Genomic DNA, 21,282 nt, shown 5'->3' with positions numbered 1-21,282 from the left:
CTATTCAATTGATCTAAACTTTGGAGGATATAAATACCATGTGAAAATATTACAACTAATTTTTTTAATTAGTCTTTAACTGCAATAATAATAACAAAAAAATAACAATATACTGACATTTTAATTTTATTTATGGATCTGAAAAATACTCATGAGGCGCTAATGCGAAGACATGGCATACCTACTCTGTTTTCCTCATATCTGTATGGCTACATGTTAAGCGAACAACGACAAACATACATACATACAGAAATCCAGAATTCAAGCCTCCAGGTTTATTGTCTTAGTGATGTTTTCCTATAAAAGCTGCTTTCAGAGATTCCATTAATGACAATCCACATAAAGAAATGACCTACATACCTGCACTCTTGTATTAGATTTCAGAATAACAATATTTCCGCAATTAAAAACAATGGTTTCAAATGCACGTAACGTCAAATGGAATATTATAGGAACATCTAAATATCTTTCAAACAGTATTTTACTTTTCTAATTATACTGTACTGCTATACATTTTTATTAGACACTATATCACAAATTATACTAGTAACTTTAAAATAATGAATTCAAAATTATAATTAATTCCAATTAAATATGCTTTGGAACAACAGATATCCCATTGAAAATCATAACGATGTACAGCAATTGTTTCAAAACGTTACTTAGATTGTTTATATCTAACAGTGTAAGTGTAATACAAGATTGTAGATTTTACAGCGCTAGGAATGCACTTGAAGTTATTAAAATAGTAATTATCTTGTCATTTATGACATACTTGCGTTACATTTGAATTAACATTAAACAAAATAATATTTCTTAAAAGAACAAAAACAATAGGCGTTTACATTGAATGAAGAACCAGTCTTGGCAGACTCCATTGCAGAAACACATTTTAGAGGGGCAAAACAAAAGAATATCCCTCTCACTTGTTCTACATTGACAGTAAATTGATGACATTTTGGTACAACTGCACCTGTGGGATGTCTTGCTTATTAAGCTATTTTTGAAGAGCAGGTGATTATTCAGGGATACCAAGATTCTGTAATTAGCAAGCGTTCTGAATGTGGTAGAACTGGCAACAAATGTTAATTTAAAAAAGTCCATCCTATAGTATACAATGAAGAAATACAGTAGAATTGAATTTCAGGCCAGAGCAAGACTGTTAGTAAAGACTTGATTGTATATACCAGTTTTACTGGCCTTTTCACTTGAATGGATTTGCATACTATTTATCATTGAAACCCATATTTGAACAATAGTCCTTGATTAGTCCTATTAAGTTCGAAGTTACTGGCATTTTGTGTCAGTTTCCTTCTCTGACTAGGATACTTAACTACTCCCTGAAGATATTTAGCATATGAAACTTCATCATAGAAGACAAGAAATTTGAGATTATATGTACCTGTACTGATGCTTTCAGTTTTTACTAAACAGTAGCAGACTGAAGTATTTCACTACTTGCTGTCCCCTTCACTACCCCCCACCATGTGTTTGATGTCAGTCATTTTAAATGACTGATATTATTGAAACAGAGAAAACAACTTGATTGAGAGAGGCCTATTTATTCAGACACAACACTATAACTGGAGATTGCGTAGTGGAATTGCTTCAGGAACAGTTGATTAGTGACCAAGGCCATGAGCATAAATTGTGATTGTATTAAAAAATATAATTGTTATTGGAGCATAATATAATACACAACAGTAAGCAAGATCTTTTCTTTCTTTTTTTAAGCATTACAGAAGGCTGTCTGAATTGTATGAGAAATCATGCCTGTGTGATTATTTTTGTTTGTCTAAGGCAGTGTCTATTCTGCAGCTAAATACTTTCAGTCGGTGTCAGAAGCAGCAATGGAACTGTCGGAAGATGAAGATGAACGTCTTTTCTCTTTGCTTTTCTTTCCCTCCTTCTTGGGCCGTTTTTCCTTCTTGTGTTTCTTTTCTTGTTTCTTTTTCTTCTTGTGGGTTTTCTGTTTCTTTTTCTTATGATGGTCCTCTTCATCGTCACTTGATGAGCACGATCTAAAAAACAAAATAAAATGGTATCAAATGTATTCACTGAAATATGTTATTTAGCAGATGGGGCCTGACTCCTGCATGTAACCATCAGGATGACGTGCCGAGTACCTTAGTAGATGAAGCATGTCCAGATTAAGGTGGTATGTCCTTCTGTCTCAACCGAGTTTATACAAATTACAAAAGAACAGCTTTTCCCTTAAAGAGGTTAAAGAGAGGTGCAGTTGTCCGAAGTTATACCGCCCCCCCTTCATAATGCCACCCTTGCATATCGCCAGCTATTCTCTCTGAACAAATGTCACCAATATAAAAACAGTGCTATTTTTCAGGTTTGTTTAACATGAAAAAGGCTTGACGCAGTCTAAAATAAGTGACTTTAAAAAGCCACAGTAAAAAAAAAAAAAAGTACGGCAAGAGGTTTGTTTGTTTACGTGCAAGTTTTGCACAAATGAAGGCTGACTTAAACTAAAGCATCAGTTTTGTAAACAGCAGAATATATACAGTGCCTTGCATAAGTATTCACCCCCCTTGGACTTTTCCACATTTTGTAGTGTTACAAAACTGAAAAGTCTTGATTGCATAAGTATTCACCCCCTTTGCTGTGACACACCTAAATAAGCTCTGGTGCAACCAACTGCCTTCAGAAGTCACATAATTAGTTGAATGGAGTCCACCTGAGCGCAATTGAAGTGTCACATGATCTCAGATTAAATACACCTGTTTCTGGAAGGCCCCAGAGTTTGTTAGAGAGCATATCTAAACAAACAGCATCATGAAGACCAAGGAGCTATCACAACAAGGCCGGGATGAAGTTCTGGAGAAGCACCAATCAGGGTTGGGTTATAAAAAAATATCCCAAACTCTGAACATCCACCGGAGCACCGTTAAATCCATTATTAAAAAATGGAAAGAATATGGCACAACCGCGACTCTGCCAAGAGAATGCCGTCCACCAAAACTCAGTGACCAGGTAAGGAGGGCATTAGTCAGAGAAGCAACCAAAAGGCAAATGGTAACTCTGAAGAAGCTGGAGAGGTCCACAGATGAGATGGGAGAAATCGTCCATGGGACAACTATAACCCGGACGCTCCACAAAGCTGGACTTTATGAAAGAGTGGCGAGAAGAAAGCCCATATCAAATCCCGTTTGGATTTTGCCAAAAGGCATGTGGGAAACACAGCAAACATGTGGAAAAAGGTTGTCTGGTCTGATGAGACCAAAATTGAACTTTTTGGCCTTAGCACAAAATGCTATGTGTGGCGCAAAGCCAACACTGCTCATCACCCTGAGAACACCATCCCCACGGTGAAGCATGGTGGTGGCAGCATCATGTTATGGGGATTCTTTTCATCGGCAGGGACTGGGAAACTGGTCAGGATTGAGGGCAAGATGGATGGAGCCAAATACAGGGAAATACTTGAGGAAAACCTGTTTCAGTCTGCAAGAGACCTGGGACTGGGGCAGAGGTTCACCTTCCAGCAGGACAATGACCCTAAACAAACAGCCAAAGCTACACTGGAGTGGTTTAAAAACAAGAACTTGAATGTCTTAGAATGGCCCAGCCAAAGCCCAGACCTCAATCCGATTGAGAATCTGTGGCAAGACTTGAAAATTGCTGTTCACCTACGGTCCCCATCCAACTTGACAGAGCTTGAGCAATTTTGCCAAGAAGAATGGGCAACAATTGCAGGATCCAGATGTGCAAAGCTGGTAGAGACTTACCCAAAAAGACTCACAGTTGTAATTGCTGCCCAAGGTGCTTATACCAAGTATTGACTCAGGGGGGTGAATACTTATGCAACCAACAAATGTCTTTTTTTTTGTTTAATTAACTTTTGTGTCACAATAAAAATATTTTGCACCTTCAAAGTGTTAAGTATGTTCTGTAAATCAAATGGTAAAAATCCCAATTAAATCCATTTTAATTCCAGGTTGTAACACTACAAAATGTGGAAAAGTCCAAGGGGGGTGAATACTTATGCAAGGCACTGTATATATATTTATTTTACTTTTCGTTTAAGAAAAGTGTTTGCCTGTACATATTCAAGGTTTCTTTTTTTTTTTTAACTGCTTAAAAAAGAATTCTGTTGAGCTTAAATTGCTTTGTGAAATAAATAAATGGCATCGTTCAGTGGGGGAAAGTATTCAGCAGGCTTACAGTCGTGCCAAAAATGTTCAAATGACTAAATTTTTATGGAATTGTTTGGGTTATTTGACACTAAATGAGTGTTATTTTTTTTAATTTTTTTTAAAGTATAAACTGTTCCTCAAAAGTAACCATATATGTTCCATACAGATGGGAAAAGATGATGAAACATCACTAGTATACCTACTGTTGTGTTAAGAACTAGTACTGTAGTTTTAAAAAAGATTAATGTTTTATTAAAATGGCCTGGAGATACTGTAATTGTATAACTTACAAAATAAAACATTTGAATTTATTGCAAACATAGAAGGTTGTGGGTGTGTGTGTGTTTTTTTTGTTGTTGATCCTCACTATAACGCCACCCTCGCTTACTGCCTGTTTTTGCCCATGGCCCTTACCAGGCGGTATAAAGAGGGTTGACTGTAAAACAAATCGACAAAGACCTAATTCATTATTAAGTGTCATATTCCAGTTAATAAAGTATCAATGTAATATTATACCAACATAAGAATACATACATGCGTTTAACCTTTATTATATGTTGCTTGCAAATTATGAAATAGTGGTAATTTATTTTATAATGTTTTACTTTGCTCACTGCACACAGTCTCTGACTGTCTCAACTCAACTAAATTGCAGTTTCCACAGTAACAGGTGAGCCAAGTCAAAGCCTGATTGAGCAGCTATTGTGTTACAAGGGAGTAATGAAGGTGACATTTCAGAATCATTTGTTTAATCTACACAGTGTGTTAGAGCTCCCTATTCAAAATGATTAAATCCAGAGCAGTAAATTGCACTCTGTCTGCTTAGAAACTGACCAAGGTTACCACTCGATAAAAGCCTAAAATGTCCACTACGTTTGGCATACATTATATAGGTATTTCATACTTTGTATACTCCCTTGGTGACAAATACTTTCTGTATAATTATTAATACTACCAGTATAATTGTTTATTGACATTTTAAATGTTTAATTTGTAACAAAGACTTTATTATTTGGCAATTTTATTATCTATACTAAAAGTAATTTGCTTTTTGCTAAATGTATTTGGCTATATTAATAAATGCAGTGATATCTAAGTATGTAACTGCTGGGTAGCTTGTACAATAACCCTACATTTGTCTTTTATAATATAGGCAATCCTTTTTATGGATGATCAACCTTATACTTTACAGATTCCAGTACGGATTCATTGACGTCACAGAAATATTCATTAGAGCTTTAAAAGTGACAGTAGGTGTCCTTTGCAAACCACTTGTTTTTCTGATTTGAACTCGCCGTGTGCAGAATGATACTTTCATCATTTCCAACATAGTAAGAATGATTGTTTGAAACAGGTAGCCATTACTTGTCAGATATATCCTTCACAACATTTTTACATTATGGTACCTGTATAAGAGCTCACAACCAACCAATTTACCTGGATGTGCGTGACTGGGAATGATGAGTCATGCTCTTAATGAATAGAGACAGAAAAACATTCAAGTCCACTTGAACAGATGCTCACCGAGCCACATATAGATTTTTTGAAGGCTAAATGGTAGAGTTTAAACATTAGCAATGCTTTTCATGTGCTGTTCAAAACTAAAAGGGTTGAAATGAAAAATAATAATAATAATAATAATAATAATAATAATAATAATAATAATAATAATAATAATCCCTGAGCAAGGCTGAAAGCTCTGTGCTAATGCAACTACTACTTAAACAGAGAAGGATTGGATGCGTGCAAGAAAAAAAGAAAAAGCCTTAACATCAGGGGAACTAGAATGGAGTCTCTTTCCTGAACAAAAGCAAAGAAACCACAGGATCAGAAATGTAAGTGGAATGACATATCTGAATGGTTTGTAACCATGGATAAAGTCTTGTAAATTGAATATGATCACATTTGAAAAACAGACATATACATCAGATAGAGTGGTTTATAAACATGAAATAAACTTGAAATATGAAAAAGACTCTGGTTGTGTACCGTCTGTATGCTGCTGTAGCTTCAAAAGTCATGTGACCTCAAGGTGGCTGCCACAACACTAATTTGACGTTGCTGGCTTAAATGGGTTATGAGATATTTGCAGTAGCAGCTGCGGCGGTGGGGGGTTTGCAAATGCGCTCAATGAGTGTAACTCAATATTGGAGAAAAATAACCATCAGGATGATTGCTAACACCATAACCTAGTAAGGGGAATGTAAATCAAGCAATTAAAATGACATCTGAAGCTGCTAAACGTTTCAGGACAAAGGAGATGCATTTGCTCCATGTGGACATGGACGGGGACATAACACACAAACATAAGAAAGGCTGCAGTTACCTCTTTCTTAACTTTTTATGGGAAGACTTCTCCTTACTTTTCTTTTTATGCAGTCCCTTCTTGGGTTCTTCATTTGAATCTGAAATGCAAATCTGCTTGTTAGGACATTTTATACACACACTGTATTAAACGTAGACTGGTCTTATTGTTAAGAGTTCTTACAAATTTGAATCTGAAAAATATTTTTTTTATTATTATTATTACCAGCCTTAGGAATCCTTATGAGTCAATTAGATTCAACTGAGGACTATCAGTCAACATTAATATATTGAAATGTATACTAGGGGTGGGAATTTCGAGTAATTTAGATTTTAATTTTAATTTACTCTAACCTAATGCCAGACAATATTATTCTAGACATGCGCCACAAAAATTACCACGTTAACACTAGAACTGCCGCGGTTATACTCATATCTAAAACCACCGACGGCAGCCATGATCACAGTACATTTTAAACAACATCAATATTAAAATGAAAGACAAACTATCAGATACAACTCAAAAGTTTTATTCAAGCACATCATATCAAACATCTGCACAGCCGAAAAGCCGTATTTAAATGAACAATTAAACATAAAAGGGTTTATTTTCTAACTTACCACATATAAAGCACTACTTAAAAAAATGAAAAAAATATATAATAAAATAAACATTTTAAAAGAAACTAGTGTGTAAACAGGTATATGTACATACAAAACATTAAACACGAAAGTAGTTTTTAATTTAAAAAGAAAGTAACATGTGTTAGCTTTTGCGTGTGTCATTCAGCTTTGCAGTTTTCTGATCGAAATGTTCCTGCTGAAGCCCTGTGGCTATCTTCAAGATGATATCTCTCCTACTGATATTTTGCCTGGTGCAAAATGAAGGAATTGATGGCTGCCAGGTACAGTAGAGATAACAACAGGATTGTGTGTATGTGTGTGTGTAATATATATATATATATGTGTGTGTGTGTGTGACCTGCTCCCACTTGTTGGAAATATCTGGGCCCATTCTGTCTTGCATATTTCATTCAGTTCAGACAGATTGGAAACATAATGCTTGGCTACAGCTTTTTTCAGATGAGTCCAAATCCAAATTTCTATTGGATTGAGACTGTGATGTGAAGGGCATTTCTGAACTTTTATCTTCGTTTTCTTCAAGAATTCCAGAGTGGACTTAGCCGCATCCTTTGGGTTGTTGTCGTGTTGGAAGATAAACTGTCTGCCAATCAGCCTACGAGCAGATGGTAACATTGTACTTGTTTTGATACATGGCTGCATTCATTCAATCTTCAAACACATGAATGTTAAAACACCCTGTGGCAAAGTGGTTAACAGTGTACAGGTGATCAATAAACAGACAGACAATTATAATCCAGGTGCAATGTTGTTTAATGGTTGTCTTTCGTAATCCAAATGCCTGATGGCGAACAACAGTAAATAATAACAATGTCAATGAGAAGCAATACAGCGGTGTGTATTGCTTATCTGTAATCCGCGGGTTGGCCCCGAAATAATAACAGTTCTGTTTTAATTCACCCACACGTAACACACACACAAACATAAACACCAGTCCACAGTGCATGCTCTAGTGCTCGTGGTGAACATACAGTATTAGTGTAAACAAAGTGTCCGGGTTCATGCTGGCCTTTTGCGACAGCTCCTGGATCATGTTTAGCCGTCTAAACAATCACACAAGTATAATTCAGACACGACAATAAACAAACAAAACACTCATGATTTTCTCTACATGAACCACAGGTCCTTCCAGGTTGTTCTCTTATCAAAACGAAGGAACAGATTACGTTGCTTCGTCCCCTATTTATACCGTCACACATGACCCCTTGGTAAACAATTGCAGCCGCTCCTCCAATCCGTGGCTGCCACATCATTTTCCTGGGTCGATGAGTTAGTGCACCACCCCCTTTCTAAATGACCGACTTCCTTTTAACCCTAGTGTAACAGGGCGAGCAGCCCTGTACATTGATTTGTTTATTTTAGTTTAGAACGGGGTCTCCTCTGCCCCTGTGCAGTGTATTTTGTATTTGTTTTGTATTATGATTTATTATTTACATGACGGCGAGCGCCGTTTGTTTTGGTATTGTTTTGTTTAGTGACGGCGTAGCCGTTTGTTTATTTTATACTGTTTAGTAACATGGATGGGAAGCCCCATCCACATGGTATTTTAAAAAACTCGTGCAGAAGGTGGCCATCTCCCGAATTAATTAGGTGATTTAATTTGTTGCTAATCGGGAGATGGTCACCTGTTATAAAAGCCTGCAGCTCTCGACACTCGAGGTGGGTGTTAAGGAGAGAGCGAGCAGAGAGACGGAGATTGAAAAGAAAACCTAAGGATCAGTGAAGGCTATAGCCCAGCCTGATCGCGTTGTTTGTGTTCGTGATTTTGTTTTGTTTAACCTTTTATTTTGCTCTGCGAGCACAGTGTGTTTTTGTTTAAATATTTATTTTATTTTTGTTATTAATAAAAACGGCAAACGCAGCCTTTACCTGCAGTACTTCCCTGGTGTCAGTATTTTTTCCCTTCCTGCTTCTGCCTGACGTCAGACGATTCAGCCAACCTGTCACACCTAGGAATTAAGTGTCAGGCCAAACAGTCCAGGGTACTCTGTTCCCATTACTTAGTGCCCTCACAAGTCGGGAGGGAGATTTACCACCAAGAATCATTGTCTTTCTGTCACACACCCCCATATCATGATCAAATAACCCCCATATTTAACTGCAGTTACAAGCTTTTCTTCATTGATGGCTTTATCTTTTTTCTCCAAACATACTGCGGTTCAAATTTGACTGTTTTATTAGTTTTCTTTAAAAAGTGGTTTGCAGATAGGTCTACATGAATAAAACTCTTCTGTGTTCAGGTGCCTTTGTACAGTTCTTTCATGTTAATCTTGGATTTTTTTTAGCTGCTGGGACGATCCTCCTACCTGCTGTACACGTAATTTTCTTTGGTCGTCCACTTCTTTCAAGTGTCTTAGTTGAATTTGTTCTTTGGTACTTCTTGATTAATGCTCCGATTGTGGATTTTGGTATTCCGTATTTCTTTGATACTGTTCTGTAGAAATTTTCTTTGTTGTAGTTTGCTAGGAGTGCTTTTCTCAAACGTGAATCCAACTTTGTCTTGACCATTACCTGCTGTGTTGCCAAAATGTTCTTCTTCAACAGATGTTGGAAATAATGATCTCTTTTTCTGCCTATTGACTTTGTAATGGAGCTTAGTTACTGTGCAAGGGGTTTCAATCAAAGAATATACATTTTAAATTACTTTATTACATTTTTTGTTTTAATGTAAAGGTGCCAATACTTTTGTGATCAACAAATATTTGAAATTGCTTTGTAAATAATGATTGTTAAACTAACAGAAATTGTGTATTTTGTTTTTTGTCCTATTAATTAGTGGCTAATGTTCACTAATTACTTGTATTTAACATGCTTTCTTGAATTATTTTATATTATGTGTAGAGTGCCAATACTGTAGATACAGTATCGCTGAACTATTCCGCATCATCAGTGCAGCTTGGTTGAACACAGATCACAGTAAATAATCTACTCCTTAAACATTATGAACAGGTGCACAGGTAACATTTTCCATTTAATATGAATTCATCTGTGTCATATGAGAAGTAAACTTCCTGACGCATTTGAATCATAAGTGAGCCACAACACATCCCACACAGTGCGCATTTAAGATACTGTATACTGTAGAGTTCATTGTGAGCTTAACAGCCTCATGAAAGTGTTTTTTCTTTTTTTACAAGCTATGACCACAATGGTTCATTAACTCATTTCACAAAAGCTTTTGTGCTTCAAATCACAGGAAACCAAAAACAGTCCTGACACAATGTGCCACTAAATTGAAACAGATAGAAAGCTTCCAATCAGAGGAAGAGGAAATTGAGCAAAATAAAAGGGTCAGAATTAAGGCTAGTACAGTAACTTTATCTGAGAAAAACTAGTGCCATGCCCTATACCTTTATAATAATACATGCTCATGGCTGAATAACTTTGAGGATCTTTGACCACACATACAAATAGTTTACAAAAAAAAATTTAAAAGAGAGTTCAGTGTTATCTTTGTGTGAAAATGCAGAACAAGCAATTTTAATGTAGCATAGTATTCCATTTAACTGGTAATATCTACGTACATTAGAGTGTAACCCTTTAAATGTTACAGACATTAAACTTTTAGAATTGTATCTAAGTGTTTAACATGATCAAATGTAATCCTTAAAGTGTTTATACAGTTGTATGGCTTAAGTTTACTTACACATAGATGCTTTTAACATATAGTCCATTAATAGCATATTATTCCAAACAATTATGATGGGTTTTTATATTGGTTAATCTCCTTGCACACAGTATGATCAAGTTTAAACATGTTTACTTTATAGGTTTAACATTTTAGGAAATTAGATGCAATGCCCCTAGTGGAATCAAAATGCATCCCTACGAGTACCTTTGATACGGAAAGATAGACTGTAAGACTCTATAGTGTATGCAAAGTCACATCTGTTGCAAAACAGATGCAATTATGAAACAATGTGTAACAAAACATTTTTTTTTTTTAAACGATCCACTGCTATCTGAAGAAACAGCATTAAACCATTAAACTAGAGAAGAGATTGCTACTGAAAACTGAATCGTTACTGTGGCATTAAAATGAAAACTTTTCGCCTTGATTCTTGGACAGAGTGGTTGCTGCTGTACACTTTGCCTGGCTAAGCGCTTCAAGCCATTTCTGCTCCAATAAGAGATGCTGCTTATTTATTGCTAGTATTTCCTTTTCCATCTCTAATCTTTCTCTCTCCATGGTTAACTTCTCTTTCTCAATCTCTAACAGAGTAAGTTGATACTGGTAGCTCATCTGGGTAACTGTGCATATCAAACAAAACATTCATATTTATTATAATTATTATTGGCATTTAATATTTATTGAGAATTATCAACATATAAATGTACAAATCTGAATGTGACTCAATTATAAATACCACATAACTAAATATACTTATACCTAGTAAATTATAATTATATGGGCATGTCATTGTGAAAAGTAAAACTTCAACATAAACTGTGTGTAAAATACAAAAAAGTATGTCAGTGCTATAAGATTGCCTAATAAGATTGGTCTAACTGGCAATCATCTTCTGCACATGATTAAGAATTTCAGGAACCACACCAATCAACTCCATACAGCTTCCAATATGACTGCTAAAGCAGTAGCTGTAAATCTCAGGAGACATCTTATCAAAGTACAGAATAGCACAATATTACTATTAATAATCTGTATTGTTCTACTGATTTTAAATGGAACTACACTCAAGGCGTTTCTGATTCAAGTGCATCTGTAAGTAAAAGATGTGGGCATAAGAGATTCTTCCTAGGTGGTCCAAGTGTAAGACTGACCTGTTTGTTTCTTCACATCATCTGCCTTCAAATCCTTCATGTGCTCTATTTTTTGTTCCCCTGAATATTGGAATGGCTTGCCTAGTCCACCTATATACACCTATGTAGACTATTTAAAACTCAATTACCACTACATTTTATTACTGATATATTATTGTTAGAAGTATTAAAATATAATACAATATCCACCACTTACACTTTACAGGGTTATTCCGGGCAGCCATTTATATTGGACAAATAGCGTTTGCCATTCCCATTGATTTCAATAACAAAGGCATTGTTTATACAGTGTTAACCACGGCATATGTTTCAGGCAAACTCAGATGTTTGGATCTCGTTATGTTCCATTCGCATAGATTTAAATAACAAACACACGGCTTGTTACTTTAGGAATCGCTCTTACTAATCCACCAATCAGATGTTTTCACCTTGTTACCTTGCTATTCATATAGATAGCAATACAAAAGGCAGCACTTTACTGTATAAAAGCTTGACAGATTGATCAATCAGCTGTTTGCACCTTGTTACTGAGCGATTATCCCTGTACTGTACCTTGGCTATTTAATCCCTGTACGCACTGCAGGGTTTACGGTTTGAAAAAACAGCACTGACTGCAACAGCAAGCAAGCATGGCTGGAAAGAGGAAAGGAAATAATTTCAGTCCTGCTTTGCTGTAATATGGCAGTGTATAAATTATTATTATTATTATTTATTTCTTAGCAGACGCCCTTACCCTGGGCGACTTACAATTGTTACAAGATATCACATTATTTTTACAATGACATTATTTTTTACATACAATTACCCATTTATACAGTTGGGGTTTTACTATACCTTGCTCAAGGGTACTGCAGCAGTGTCCCCCACCTGGGACTGGACCCACGACCCTCCAGTCAAGAGTCCAGAGCCCTAACCACTACTCCACACTGCTGCCCATAAAGTGATTGACAAATCGAAAACCCCATGTTGTTTTAGAGAAGTTCATTGCCTGCCTGTGGTTGAATGACTGGGGAATTGTTTTCTGAATGGCTAAGTATGTGCATACTGCATCGTGGAAATGGAGCAGCATCCGAATATAAAGCCGAATTGTTATTTTTTAGAAAACGCTGACAAAGTTTACCATCCATACTTGCAAAAAAAGACCATCCAGTGCATATATCAGAGTTCTTTGCTGGAAGCAATTTGCAGTAATGTAGCCTACCTGTACTGTCCATTTCTGCACTTGCATTACTTTTTTGCACAACGTTTTATTACATTCATAGGTTTTAATAAAAACATTTATTAGTGTAATGAGTGTTTTAATGAAGATTTTTAACTGCATACAAGCTGTGGCAGACCTAAGGGCTGTCTATGCCTTTAAGGGTTTATTGCTTACTTTGCACCATTGTTATAAAAACGCAGGGTGTAGGCATAGTTGGCCGTCATCTGTTGGATAACACAGTGGAGACCGCTGAATTCAAACCAAAAGCCAAGAACAAACCGAAAATAGTTACCTGTCTGGAGTCTGATCAAATAAAGAGTAGCACTTTAACGCAAACAAGACAACCTTTGCAGATAAGTAACGCTGTTAATTGTTTTGTTTCATGTTGTTGATGCTACAACTTGATATTTTGTTTAGTTAGGAACTCTGTGGAGCTAGCTTGTTTGCGTTTGGTGATTTTAAGAATTAGGCCTATAATCACTTTGATATTACTGTTATTATTTGAAGTAAATTAAAATTAAAAGAAAAAAGGTGCTATGATGTCCTAGGTTTAACTAACTGTTACAAAGTGAGTTATCATTTGGGGTTCTGATCACCACCCGCTTTCGATAAGCTGGGATATATCTATTTTGTTTTGTTTGTTTGTTTGTTTTTTCTGTGTATGTGTGCACGGGGCTGGCATGGCTGTTTTCCAGTCTGGGATTAGAATACTGTTGTGTAGGAACCGCCCGACCGTCACAACGTGTGTTTGTTTTGTTTACTGTACTGGTGTTTGGTGGACATTTTGAATGTCAGATTACTGTGTGGGAGTTTATACCGTCCATCACTTACTGTGGGCGAATCACGTTAACACAAACACGCCCGTTCACGCTCCTGACTGTGCACATAAAAATCAGCAAACTAAACAACACTAAAAGTAAATAGGATACCGGTTTACTGAATAAGCACATACATGCTAATCCTGGGATAAAAATGTGAATGTTGAGTCAGTCTTTATGTAGTAACAGTGTATTAACAGAACAATAATACTAAAATGTTTGTGTGCATATTTACAATGTTTTAACTGCAGTGTTATGTTTCATAAGATCATTTGGTGAGATTTATTTATATCCTACACTATTTAACCTCCCCGCCATGAACATAAAAAAGGGTTATTTAATTAACGAGCAGTAGGCATCCGCATGCAAACCTTTCTGACTAGATTACAGAATAATTTACACAGTAATTCTGAGTAGTTGTTCAAACCAGGAAATACAGAACATGTTTATTTTTTTTAAAATCTGTCTTGCTTTTCAGTGCACATGAAAATACAGCAAGATTGCTGTTGTATGTTTAATTATACCAGAAAAACAGAACTAAGACTAGAAACAAGACTGGTTTAATTTAAAATCTGAAAGGTTAGGTAGATATATAATACAAAAAAAACTTTGTCTATCAAATATTACAGACCTCCTTTTCTTTGCCTGACCAATGACCCTAGAACACTTTGTTCTTTACGTACTTGTGGTAATAAAACAAGGTTCAGTTAAGTCTGCCATGCATACCACAGATCACCTGCAGTATTTCCTTCTGACACAATCGAGGAAAGCATTCACAGCAAACATGTATTTCTCTACTGTATTACAGAAGGTCATTGAACACCTACTCTTGTTGTTGGTGCCCGTCGGCAGCTTTTTAGTTCCCAGTCCCTCCTGCTCTTCTTCTTCATCACTGTCTTCACTACTGGTGCTGCTCACATCCAGAACAATGTCCTTTTTGGGATCCACGCGTACAAAATTACGACACTCAAATGTCAAGTGACCCGCTAAAACAAAAGCAAAATAACACATTTGTAGTTAAAGATATTACAATACCATACGTAACAATACCATAATAAAGTATCAAGACACGTACCAGTATAGGGTTAATGAAGGTTAAACAAATAATCTGAGCACACTTGAGAACACTGTGGCTCAGCACAGCTCCAAGGTAAGCGGTTGTGGGAGGATGTTTACCCCTCAGAATACAGATGAACAAGGAATTTATAAAGTGGGGTAAATATGACCTTGTGTAGAAGGGATGGATGTTCTGTGTCTGAAGCAACATTGCTGACACACCAAGAAATTAATAGTGTTAAGATATTGTTAGGAAAACAGAGCAAGCAAAGTTTAGCTTAACACACACAAGATATACAAGACAGGCACTGATTACTGCTAGTGAGAAATGCATACCTGAAGCCTCTCCTGGTGACAGACCATCGCTGTACCTGAGCTTTCTCCCAGGATTAGGTAACTGATCATTATCTGATTTCTGTTTAAAACTGTTTTTAAATATATACATAAGCTTACATTTAAAACAACAAGGAGACACTGAAGCTTTTCAACTAAACGCATGACTTGCATATACAATTTAAAAAAGAGGAAAGGAAAAAGTTGTGTTATTTGATTGAGCTGCAGGTTTGTGTAAAAATATACACATTTACAAATACTTACGGTATCCACATTTCTTGCATCCTGCCCTGATATCCTTATTTGGACCTGGAACAAGATTAACACTGTCATATTTCTATTGAATCCTGCAAAGTAATGTATACCAAAAAGTCTTTACTTTTACTGAAAAAAAAACTTTGACAGGCCATAGGGCCTGTTTGTGGGAAATGTGATGCTTTTCTCCACATTTTATAAAAATGTCAAGGGCTTTCATTTAACGAAAACACATGTATAGCTTTGTAGATGCAGTGCCTTTCTCACATTCAAGAAGTGCGTTGAATGTACAGCTGAAAGGCTATGTACTGCAAGACCTACACAATAATAAATCATTTGAATTTAATTCTTCATTACGGGATTTCAAACATAAGAAAGTTTACAAACGAGAGGAGGCCATTCGGCCCATCTTGCTCGTTTGGTTGTTAGTAGCTTATTGAGCCCAGAATCTCATCAAGCTGCTTCTTGAAGGATCCCAGGGTGTCGGCTTCAACAACATTACTGGGGAGTTGTTACCAACAATAACAGCTGTAACCCAACAATAAAGTCCCCTTCAGACGACACACTTGAATACAAACCTTTGTTGAAAAATGTGCCTAGTAGATTGATAAATAAGTCATGCATGCACAAGTCAGGGACTGCCAATGAAAATTTGCTCATCCATAAATCTGGGTGCAATACAGCTTATGACATGTAATAAAATGTAAAAAAATGCTACGTTGTCCCTGTCAAATAAATACATAAATAAAATAAATAAATAAAACTACTGCTATTTTTTCATGGAATAATTTGTCAATTACTGGTAAAATTAAACCACATTTTTCCATTTGCAATTTTACAAGCATAACAGTTTAACAGCAAAACTACCAATACTAGTAAATCTAGACTATATGCTTTTGATCCCATGCCAGTGGTGGTCCATGAAAAAATCCTTAAACACCAAGGAGGCATTTTAATGTTTGAAAATTCTCTTGAACAGAAACTAAATCATTTTTGTTTTTGTATCTGAATGACTAAAATATTATTCCAATTAAAAAAAATATTGCATTCATCTGATAATGCCAAGTGGACTAGAAGGGGCACAGCAGTTCAACCCTCATGGATTTCTCGACACCCACTATGCCTGTGTCCATTCTTTTTATTTCAGATAAGATTTAGCTTGACTATACAGTAACGTAACATTTCTAGTTCTTAAAGGTAATTCATATTCAAGCAGTCAAGAAAAGGATTAAACAAAATGTTGTTTACTTGAGCTATACTGCCCACACAGCCATTAACTGACCATTACATTGCAAGAAGCATCTTGAAGAAATGTAGGTCATCAACCAAAACAAATCTCATTCATCAATAAAATATCAGTAAATTTGAACATTGACAGAACAGACATTCTTATGTTGGCCTGTTTTACATCAAAATGGATTAACACAAAAGATACATTCTTCAAAGACGCAACTAATTTCAGTAGAATAATAACTATGAGAAAGCCCTCTGTAAAATCATGGCCGTTGCTTAGCAACAATATAATTTTTTCTATATTGCATGCACTATTTCTGTAATGCGTGGTACAGAAATGTAAGTAATTGAAAGCCTTTTTTACAAAGAGCTCTCTACAAGAGGACTAAACCCAGAAGCTGACCACTAATAAAATTATACACTGTGGCTTCTTCCTAAAATTTACTTTGTGAAAATTAGATGTACAATATGACTAAGGGAGAGGGAGAAATGCACAAAAGCGCCAATATGGGTAACATTTTGTAATTTTAGTCTGCACAAAGAAAGAAAATGTGTCTGAAAAAAAACGCCCTTAAATGATTAACACATGTACATTAGCATCAAAATGCATGAATGGATGGTTTCACAGACTAAGATAGTCGCAATCGCTCTCAAACGTAATTATTTACTGTATTTTGTCTCATTTGAATTTGCTCTTACTACTGATTTTATTGTGTTTTATAACTGCTCTTATCTGTAATGCGATGTCTTGTAATGTGATAGTTTATAACAACTGTAAGTTTGCTAATAAATAAATAATAATAATAAGGCTCATCCTACTGTAATTGAACAGCTGGTCCAATTAAGCAGAAATCTGACATTTGGATGGGCCATTCAAATTTTATTTTCTCAAAGCACCATCTTTGTAGATTACAATTATATTCCCCTTTCATCTGTAAAAATGTCACGCAGACAGTAGTGGGATGCCCCCAGTTCTGACTCTAAGTAATTTGTGCTAAAATTGTTCTTGTAAGTTTCATACCATTTGATAAGCGTTTCTCAGAGATGGAAATTAGAGTCATACTACAGAGAAGTTTGATTCATTCCTGGTTTACTACGAGTTTAATAAGTAGACACACCTGAGCTTGTTACCTATTACACCGTGGCTAATCAAGCTCGTAGTAAAATCTGGAATGGGTGAGCCATTTCCATCCATGATCGACTCTCTGTATGTAAATGAAAGCGTGCCATACAGTTACAGTACAGAAAGACGCCTCTGTATACTCCACAGATTCATGCTAGTTTCTGCAGACGTTATCATAATTGTATATGCATATATACTTATACCGTAACTCTAAATAAACGTTAGACCACGTATGCGGTCAATTTCATTGATTCAATTCCACGGTTAAGTACTACTAGGACTACTAGACTGAGGTAAGTGCCGACTTTGCCAATCTCTGCTCGTGTTTCAATCGCGTGTGAATCCAGCCAAGTCGGTGGTGACAAGACAAAACAAAACACACCGATGATGTCCTGTTTTTTTTTTCATATAATAAAAATAGAGCATACTGTAGGATATTATATTATTGCGTGTAACACCGTGCCCTCAGTACACAGACAACATGTACGTGATTAATTACCTGACAGAATTAAGCATTACTTGATATCTAATGACTCGAATCTGTACACATAAATGTATAATAATAAATAGTATAACAACCTGGAAATGCCATGTTGAGGATTTAAAAAACAGAAAGCGACTATAGTTGCTTCTCCGGACAGCAAAATTCAAACACTTTCAAAACTTGCTCAATGTTTCATCAGTTAGTTCGGTCCTACTGGAAACAAAAAAAAGTGAAACATGCCATTACTTTCCCCCAGTTATTTTACCAGCATTTTTTTTAAAAAGTGCAACTCGTTTAGACCTAATTATAACCATGTTTTTACTAACATAACACAAACAATGCCCAACATGTCTGTGTAACCTGAAGCAGTAATAATCATATACGCAGTTTATTATTCATAATCAATAAAGCCCGTGGTATGCCCTGTAAATCATGGAGTGACATTTACTAAAATTATTAAATCATTTTTTTTAATAAATATTATTATTCTCCAGTCATACAACAAATTAATCATGTCATATCATAACTTACAATTTTTGAATTTGGTAACGTTCCGCTGGGAATTTTTAGCCTGTGACACCCGATGTACCAAAGTGAAGTTACCAATTTTGAAGGGGTGGACAAACAAATAAATACGTACAATACAGCGTTTTTCTGTTAGAATGTAATAATTAACCTTTATGTATTTAATATACTTAGTTTCTTTTTTATTAACACATAGTTTAATTGGTTTTATTTTCTTGATATTTTAAATGTGCACACCTTGGTCGTGAATTCACCCCTATTTTTTCCATGAGTGAGTTTGTGTTTCAACAACATGGCGGTATATTTACATTGCTTTCTCTGATTTAGCTCGTGTGTGGTTATTATTGTCGGAAGTCGAAGGGAAAATATTTTTATATTTTATTCTGTCTGTTTTCAGTTATATAATTTAATTGTTTCAACCAGAAGAAAACAATGAGTAACATTTATATACAAGAACCCCCAACAAATGGAAAGGTAAGTCAGCGTGTTTTGTTTTTGTTTAGTAGTACAGCAATAAATTATACAGCACAGGTGATTTACGATGTCATGTTTTTTGTTATATGCATGTTGCTGCTGAATACTTGTTTGACTGAGTAGATACAATCTTCGTTAGGGAAGCTGACACGCACACAGCAGGTCTCTTGCACCTGGCACTGCAGAGTTGGTACTGTCTGTGTCGCATGCCTAGTTATGGATATGTTACTGGTTAAGATTCATATTATTACTGTCTGCAGTATCAGAGGATTTAGCTAGAAATACTACTTTGTCTTACCAACATTTCACACGTGGATCAGTTCGCAAATGGTCACCGTTCGACTCTTCGGATTTGATTGAAGTGGCCGTTGCTTAGCAGTTCGACGCATCTGGAGTGACGCACAAAGGATTTCTTGGTCACATCCATCAATAAAAACGAGACCTAATGAACTACTGACGTCTTTGTGCAATGAATCGTAGGCCACTCATTCCGTCGAGACTGCAGATTAATAGTCCCCTGCATTTCAGCCAGGTGACTTTTCCAGCATTTACAGACTGGAGCTAGTATAACGATTGTGGGAGGTTGTCCAACGTGCCACTAAACTATTACAGTGCTGCTGTTTTGACAGACATTGTAAAAATAGAAGAAATTAACATGTTATCAAGTTAATTAAAATGTTTAGTTCAAGATATTCAGCCCATAAAATGTTATTAACAGGAGAGGAGGGGAAAAAAGTTTTTTTTTATTTTTTTTATAGAGATGATGTTTTAGATATTTTTAAATATTCTAAAATTAAACACATCAGGAACCTTTACAAGTCTCAAGGTAACGCCTGAGACGCCAAATATTTTTACTCCCTTTACCCTGAAATTTTAGGGGGGTAAAATCTCACGAAATCTTTCAGAGCCAGACGACCAACTCTGCATCTCGGTCACCAGGAAGTCAAATATGGTTTAGCAGTTCCCTAGCTACGTAGATCTCCAATGTGCAGTTTTTAAAGACACCTGTTAAAGCACCCTGTTTTTTTGGTAATACACTACTAAGTTTGCTTGCCTTCCAGGAAGTCTGTTACTGCCTTGCCTCCCTGGTCTTTTCACCCCATGTGTCTTTTGGGTTAAAGCACGTCAGTAAATATGGGAAGCAGCAGATTGGTTATTGACAGGAAAGAAACCAGTGAAGGGCTGACCTCTTGCAAACAGACATTTCTTTAACCTGGTGTAGTACCAGATAACATGTTTTAAAATTAAAATACATGTTTGCTTCAAAGCTGCACATTTCAGACTTGTATAAATGGATATACAAGTGTGGGTCAAGTGTGGGTCAGTGATATTGATTGGTCTAATTTACCATTCAAGTTGAAACAATTGACCAAACAGCTGCTTGAATTCATGCTGATTGCTGCTCTCCACTGAGGCTAATGAAGCAGTCAGCAGGAATCAGCGCATTCAAGCCGCTGTATCTTTCAGTTGTTTAAATTGGAATTACTAAATTACCATGGCAATCAACACCAATCACCCTTGCCTTTGTGACAGCATCTGCTTGCTGCAGAATAATCCAATAACCAGTTTATGCAGTGCTGACAAAAATACACATATCCGCATTCAAACAAAAGTATTTTATTTTCATTATAATTGAAAGTATTCTATAACATAATTAATCAATGTTTTCAAGACATGATGATCGTGTATTATTTGGGTAGTGTGAATAGAGTAACTTTAGGTGGATGCAGAATCTGAGCATTAAGGACACAGTTATGAATCTGCAAGCGGCACAGGTCGGAGCCAGATGATGATCAACATGCCAGTTGATTGGGATGTATTCATCAGGAAACTGTACAGTTTGTTGAATGCTTTGGAATAATGCTCTTATACATATTTATGGAATTTGCACATTTATCATAAAATAC

General features: G+C 36.0%; 2 protein-coding genes across 7 annotated transcripts in view; one reads left to right on the top strand and one right to left on the bottom strand.

Moving 5' to 3' along the window:
• Positions 1-110: 110 nt before the first annotated feature.
• Positions 111-20,381, bottom strand: LOC117962666 (protein SREK1IP1-like). Of its 5 annotated transcripts, none has more exons than XM_059006834.1 (6): positions 20,240-20,381; positions 18,472-18,589; positions 15,546-15,590; positions 14,720-14,878; positions 6,472-6,550; positions 111-2,021 (listed from the first exon to the last, which is right to left on the bottom strand). In XM_059006834.1, the coding sequence occupies exons 2-6, from the start codon at positions 18,482-18,484 to the stop codon at positions 1,829-1,831; spliced, it is 489 nt and encodes a 162-aa protein (XP_058862817.1). In that variant the 5' UTR covers positions 18,485-18,589; positions 20,240-20,381; the 3' UTR covers positions 111-1,828. The 5 variants fall into 5 exon arrangements, with proteins under 5 accessions (XP_058862817.1, XP_034760637.2, XP_034760635.2 ...); XM_034904746.2 differs by lacking the exon at positions 20,240-20,381 and adding an exon at positions 19,674-19,864; XM_034904744.2 differs by lacking the exon at positions 20,240-20,381 and adding an exon at positions 18,908-19,023.
• LOC117403743 (spliceosome-associated protein CWC27 homolog) overlaps positions 18,012-21,282 on the top strand; it is a 90,959-nt gene continuing 87,688 nt past the window's right edge. The window contains exons 1-2 of one of the 2 annotated variants that reach the window (XM_059006709.1): positions 18,012-18,185; positions 19,299-19,375. In XM_059006709.1, the coding sequence (XP_058862692.1) occupies positions 19,334-19,375 (42 nt within the window). In that variant the 5' untranslated portion in view covers positions 18,012-18,185; positions 19,299-19,333. The remainder of the gene's footprint in view (positions 18,186-19,298; positions 19,376-21,282) is intronic. The other variant, XM_059006712.1, reaches the window with a different exon arrangement.

The sequence above is a fragment of the Acipenser ruthenus genome, chromosome 2 (assembly GCF_902713425.1).
Source record: "Acipenser ruthenus chromosome 2, fAciRut3.2 maternal haplotype, whole genome shotgun sequence".
Lineage (NCBI taxonomy): Eukaryota > Metazoa > Chordata > Actinopteri > Acipenseriformes > Acipenseridae > Acipenser > Acipenser ruthenus.
Note: the sequence above shows the minus strand (reverse complement) of the source record. Positions and strands in the feature narration are given on the sequence as shown.